This window comes from Siphateles boraxobius, unplaced genomic scaffold (assembly GCF_051911475.1).
Source record: "Siphateles boraxobius isolate OS27281-9 unplaced genomic scaffold, OSU_SipBor_1 55, whole genome shotgun sequence".
In the NCBI taxonomy this organism is placed as follows: Eukaryota; Metazoa; Chordata; class Actinopteri; order Cypriniformes; family Leuciscidae; genus Siphateles; species Siphateles boraxobius.
Genome location: NW_027509181.1, coordinates 4,012,595 through 4,019,443, shown reverse-complemented (window position 1 = coordinate 4,019,443; position 6,849 = coordinate 4,012,595). Strand labels below are relative to the sequence as shown.

The 6,849-nt window shown below is 36.8% G+C and overlaps 1 protein-coding gene across 1 annotated transcript; it reads left to right on the top strand.

Moving 5' to 3' along the window:
• The first annotated feature begins 75 nt into the window (after positions 1 to 75).
• On the top strand, positions 76 to 5,731 carry paqr4b (progestin and adipoQ receptor family member IVb). The gene is made up of 3 exons (XM_077205926.1): positions 76 to 419; positions 2,229 to 2,447; positions 5,194 to 5,731. Exons 1-3 carry the CDS (start codon positions 209 to 211, stop codon positions 5,625 to 5,627), a joined length of 864 nt encoding a protein of 287 aa, XP_077062041.1. The 5' UTR covers positions 76 to 208; the 3' UTR covers positions 5,628 to 5,731.
• The last annotated feature ends 1,118 nt before the right edge of the window (positions 5,732 to 6,849 follow it).

Sequence of the window (6,849 nt, the reverse complement as noted above, 5' to 3'; positions counted from 1 at the left end):
AAATTGGCCCACAGCTTCTCTGCAAGCAACAAGTTGCTGCAGTTGTACCTGGCAGTACTTCCCAGACAATGGGTATCTGGTGTCAGAAAGTGACTTTTAACATCACTAGTTAGCTAAAATCAGCTAGTCACCTAAAACTAGCTGACTATGCATTTATAGCTTGATTTAAGAATTTTGAAGAGATTACAGGCTTTCCTCCCAAAGGAAGATGAAAGTGGTCAAGGACATCCGGGCATATTTATCTTTTTCTGCTATGGATTTTTTTACTGGGCCAAAACTTCTGGATTTTAAGAATTCACCACCACATCTTCAGTTCAACAAATATGTCCTGAAAGGATACCGGCCTATATCCACTTACAGAGACTGTCTGCGAAGTTTGTTCTATCTGCATAATGAACTTGGGAACATCTATACACATGGTATGAAAAAAAAAAAAAAAACTTGCGTAATTTGTACTGTAATGTCTAGAAATTGTTTAACATGTAAACCTGTAAACTGTAAAGTAATTTTGTGGATGTTAAATTCAATTTATAATTCCTGCATTATTCCACTGATGGGAGAGTTACTTAAACTAGATAGGGGAATCCCGTGGCTCTCACAGAGGAGGGAAACCTTGTGAACATTTAATTTAGGGCTACTTTCTCTACGGTTCACTCAGTAACACTCTTCAGAAAGGCTCTCAAATAGCATTACGTGGGATTACATCTAATCCGCGTTAGAGAATTGCAGCATTGGAAGTGATAATGTATAATTGCTGTGAGCAGTAAAAGTGCAGTAAAAATTCTCTGGGCCTATATTTTGGAAGGAACTAAAAACAGTTTTTGTAATTTAATAGATTTTCTTTGGAATTGTATTGGACTTTATAGAATTTAAGTAGTAACGCATTTAAAGTATTGTATGTCTTCATGTTAAAAAGACATGTTAACCCTATAAAGCCTACCCTACTGTATCATATTTCACATAAAAATTGGTGCCACTTTATATTAAATGGCTTTAAGTACTATGTGCTTACATTGAAATTAATAATTTGATACAATGGACTTATTGTGTACATACATGTTTTTACATTGTACTTATATTTTGAAAATACCTGCAAGTAATTACAGCTGTAATTAATTTATGTAATTACATTTGTAATTACACAGTTGACCCTTCCCTTACACCTTAACCTACCCTTAAACCAACCCATACCACCACACCTGACCGTAACCTTACCCGTATCACACCTCAATAGCAGCAAAAGTGTTTTACAATACAACCTGAACACAATAAGTAGTACTTAAAGCCACTTAATATAAAGTGGGACCTCTAAACATTTCTAAGGCCTCTAAAATACCTTATTTCCTTCTGACTGATAGGTCATGTTTTCTTTAGGAAGTAAAAAGCATTTTAGTAAAATTCTACATGTCTTTTTGCTGTGAAATCTAAAATAACTTTCACATCATTAGTAATATTACAAGATGAACATACACTGGACTGAAGCTTTACTTGATTATCCATACTTTTTTTTTTTAATTCATGTTAAAATGTATTAAATATGATACAATATGATACATCTCTCAATCATCATTGTATTGCATTACATCTATATATTGTCTGGTTTGCCCCCAGAACAAAAAATACAAATATCATCATAAGACACAAAATGCATATAAATATCAGTTGTTGCCCAATAATGTAAGTAGTTTGCTGATCTATAAAGATCTTATTTACATTACAAGCTATCAGAATTTCATCTTTTGGGCCATGTAAATATCAGCAACTGCATCAAATTGCATATTTTCAGATTTACAGAGCATGCTGGGTTAAAAACATTATTGATAAGAATGTTAGTGAACACATTTGGTTTGCTGTACGAACTCTATTGTAGCATGTCCTGATTTTGCTGAGTAAGACGCATTCCTGGGTCAACATATTTTGAATCCAGTTGAATCCTAACCATATCTCATATCTCCCCTAAACCTAACCCTACCCATAAGTTATCCCTAAAATCAGAGGGAAATAAGAGGTGAATAACTGATGTAGCACTGGTAACCTAACCTAACACTACCACCTTACTACCACATAACACTGGTAGTAAGCATAAACAGCATTAAAAGCAAAACTGTAAAATTGTCCCTCACGTCTAATTGGTTGATTGGAATGTTGTTCCAGGAAAATGTACTTGGTGAAATAAGGTTCTGCCATATGGTAACATGTTTTTGTTTTGTTTTGTTTTTGTCCATAAGCTATCCCCTTCATCTGTTTTTTGCTAATTTTGCCTGTGAATATTCCATGGGCTGAAGTGGATGAGTGGTGGATTGGTGTGGTGCATTATCTGGCTTGTCTGTCTCCCACCGTTTGTTCAGTCTTCTACCATCTCTTCATGAACCACGAGGGCGGAGCACATATTTATGACACACTGCTGTGCTTCGACATGATTGGCGTCTGTCTTGTCAACACTCTCGGTGAGTGCCTACCAAATGTACAATTAAATGTATGAATTTAGCAAGTCAGCGACCTACAAGAGGAACAAAAGCAATAGGTTAGGGAGCAAGAGGAGAGAAATACAAGGAAATTGCATTGGTTTATGGGTATGGGGGTGGTAAAGTGCTTGTGGAAAAGGTGTGTCTCAGCTGCTTCTTAAATGTGATGGTCACAGTCGTTCAGGTGGAGGATGGCAGCTCAATCTAGAGGAAAGGGTGAAAGTTTTGGAGAGTGACGTTATGCCTCGTTGTCAAACAAGGCATCACTCATTCAGTGACCTTAGCTGGCAAAAGGGACTATACAGAGGTGACTGTTATACACTGCATTGTAAGGGAAACAGCTCAAAGGGAATTATTATTAATTTTATAGGGAATTTCGAAAGAGTCACTTATTTTACGGCCTAACAAATTAATCGTCCCGCGCTCAATTGAACGGGCCGTAAATATCAACTCTGCAGCTGATATTACTATCCGAAATATAGTGAAAATACTATTATTAGCAAGGTAACAAGATCAGCAGATTAAATTTGCAGGCACATAACACAAGACACTTCTCTTTAAATAAAAACGAGACTTTACTGAAATATTCTAACAAACAAAACTAATATCTAACACAAACACACACATTCACACAGATTGCAGAAAGAAAGTGAGGAAAGAATGAGTTTTAAAGGTGCATTGCGCAACAATTCATGTTAAAAATACACGCTTTCTAACCCATACATGCATAAACAATTGCCTGATGGGCTGAATGAGCCCTTCTCTGATCACTGCAATTGCCTCTATAATCCTGTACAGTAAAATAAATAAGAGGGATTCGGGTTCGAATTTGAGACTGGGCGTGACGTCATGCGCGTTCACCATGCTATGCATGCTTACACCATGCAAAACAAGTAAGGTTTGTGTATTCGCCGGCGCCGCCATTCTCTGCATCAGCGAAGACAACTCGTGCGTCAAAGGTAGAAGATGGATTCAAAGAGACCGGCTTGTAGTCCGTTCCAAACCCCAACGCAAACTCCACGTAAAGTAAAGAAAAGAAATGTTTTGTCTAGTGCCAGATTGGAGTCAGACAGGCGTCGGAGTAAGACGAAAGTCAACCTCGTGAAGGCATTCAACAAATGGAGAGATCTCCGGTCTGCTCTTGGTCTCAAACGGGATCCTCAGTTGGCTTTTTTCTTGATAAAACGGTAAGATATAGACCAGTCTCTAATGTTTGATACGGCCAATCTATGTATGACAACAAATGACGATGCGTAAAATCTGTAATGCTTTAGCGTAAGCTAGATACATGTACAATCGGAATTTGTTTTACTACCATTGTTAGTGAACAGTTTCATAAACTAGGAATTGTGTTCGGAAGAATAGTACAACATAAAACATATCCAATAAAAGATGCTAACTATGTTTTTGTGTATGGCCTACCGGTAACGTTAGCCTTGTGTCCATTGCTAACATGCTAAGGTGTTCATGTCATTGACCAACAAGGAAGAACGCCCTTGCATTGGCTATATTGTATTTTTCGGTAAAAATAGTAAATTGTTCCCGTGAATGTGGTACATTTTGTATGTAGTATATATGAGGTATGTGGGAGCTTGTATTCTATCAAAACGAGGAAAACGTAAAATATTTTGGCATTGTGATAAAATACATGTTTTATTCTGAACATTGCAGGAAGGGAAATACAATGGTAAAGGGGTAAATATTTTTACTTTACTCATACTGTTTAGCAGACTAACTATTTACTAAATAAAGTATTGACACATTTCACATTAATGTTTGTCAGTGTGTATTGTCCCTGTCAAAATATCTACTAAATAAATCAGCGCTACATGTAGTTTAGTGATTAGCAAAACAGTTCATGATTCTTGAGTGTGATATAACATGCTGAAAAAATGACCGATAATTAGACAGAAATTTTGAGTAAATTATAACAGAAAAAGGATGTATTGTTGGAATATTCTACTTAGCAGATCAATAACAGGCTGAACCCCGCAAGTCTTCGGCGGATTAGCCTGTTTGGCTTTTATGAAAACGTCATGGTGACATTTGATTGTTTATTACCTTGAGACATTTGAGTGAACGCTGTTGACCAACCGTGTATGGTATGATTATTATTTTGAGCTTTTGCGAAGTAATCAATTATATTGTTCATGAACGTGTTTTCATAACAATACAATCATAGGTGGATACAGTAAAAACATAAACAAAGTTTCTACTACCCCCGTTTTTCCCCTCACACATAAGAGTAATTTACTCAAATGTCTTTCCTTCCATATATTTGAAATGACTTGCAGATTTATAAATGTATTGCCACTGAAGACATTTTGGCTGTACTCCAAAGTTCTGTGCGGCAGATGCTCCTTTAGTTATGAACAGCTCGTGCTCGTGCATGCGTGCGTGTGCGTGTGGTCCATGAGCGTGCACAACTCTGGTTGCAGTTTCGCTTGTCGCCAGAGGGGGCGTAGTTCTTCAAAAACTAAGAGACTTGCGTTTTGCACCTTTAAGAGTGAATTGATGAAATTTCTAGCATCCATGGAACCTTCCACTGCACAAAATGTTCTATAGTGTAAAAAGGTTATTTAGATTAAAATGTTCTTTAAATTAGGAAGCTAGTTTAACTGTTCACTTAAAAGGTTCTTTGGAGAACCAAAAGAAAAAAAAAACTTTTAGAACCTTTAATTTTTAGAATGTATTTTTCAATGCATTCGTTGTACTTTTCTTTTTGCAGGTGCTCTGCCAATCATTTACATAACTTTGTTATGTTACCCATCTTCCCGTCGTGTGGCGATGCTGGCATATCTCCTCCTCTCTGGCTATGGTGTTTACTGCGCTGTCACTGCACGGAATAATGTGCACCGACTGCAATCCTTCGCCTGGCAGGCATTCTTCCGCTTCGTTCTCTTTCTGTTGCGTCTGACTGGCGCAGGCAGAGGAAGCCCCGCATCCCTTCGTCTGTACCTCACCATGGATGCTTTGGCATTGCTAGGGGGACTCGTCAATATTTCCCGCCTGCCTGAGCGTTTCAGTCCTGGTCGGTTTGACTACTGGTTAAATAGTCACCAAATAATGCACATCATGGTCATCCTGTCCATTCTGTACTTGCACTGGGGTACGCTGGAGGATTTAACGTGGTTAAAGGTGCATCACTGTCCTGGTGAATAAACTTGCAGACTGATATGTCATCATGATATTTAAAGAAATCCAGGGAAATTGTTGTGAGTTTTTGGTGTGGTGATATTAATTGGTAATCAAATGCTACTTTCTTTGATATATATATATATGGGTCATTCCATGTTCAACTCAACCAGAGATCCCCCGCTAAACAGTTTGATTTTGATCTTTTTTTTTTGTCTGGTGAAAGAAATAGATGAAGAAGAAAGCCAAATTATTAAATGTGTTGGATGCATATTTACAAGCCACTTTTTTTAGTAGAGTGGGGTCAAATTGACAATTTTTGCCTGAGATTTTGAGCCAAATTACAGCGGGGTAAAAATGACTTTAGAAAGATGGCAGCATCATTATTTTATTTTTACACAGAGATAGGTAGGTCTATTAGTCAAATATGGTAACAGTGAAAGTTCAAAAATGGGAAAAGCACTTTTTGTGTTTTTTGCCCCGTTTGCATGCCTCTTATTCAATAATTATTAAAGATATCTTAATATCCTTTTAGATTCTGAGGCCAGATTCATAAAAAAAAATTGAGAATAAAATTCATCTTAACTGCCAATTTCCTCTTATTTTATAACTTAAGAAAATCTTTTTTTCCTGAGATTGTTCTTAGGATAAAATGTAAGTACTATTCATATTCCCGAAAAGAATGTTCTTAAAAATCATTGTAAATAACTTCTAAAAGTTAGGATAACCGCCAAAACCTGTCGTACGGGGCTGGGCAGGTGGTATGTTGTATGCATTTGTTTTGATAGAGGGAAACGAGATACATTTCTAATTTCAACACTATTTACTCCTCAGACATTCCCCTTTAAATGCAGTAATATCAGCAGTGTGCAAAGTGAACCGGATTTAGTTTTTGACCATTGAAAATGGGTAAAATACAACAAATTGTACATGGAGCCGCAATGAGATCCCCAAATCTTTATGGGCTTGAACCATATAGGAAAGTTGAGGTTAAGAATGACAATCTAAAATCATATTAAGATATCTTTAATACTTTTTGAGTGACAGGCACGCAACCCTTGGAAAAACAATATTTGTCTCTCAGACAGGTATATTCTGTGAAATTGTGTTTAAAGAAAAACGAGATACATTTCAAGGTTCAACATTAATTATTAGAAAAGCTTTAGAAAGAAAGTGACACGTGATGGCCAAGTATGGTAACCCTTACTTGGAATTTGACCTCTGCATTTAACCCATCCAAGTAAGTGCA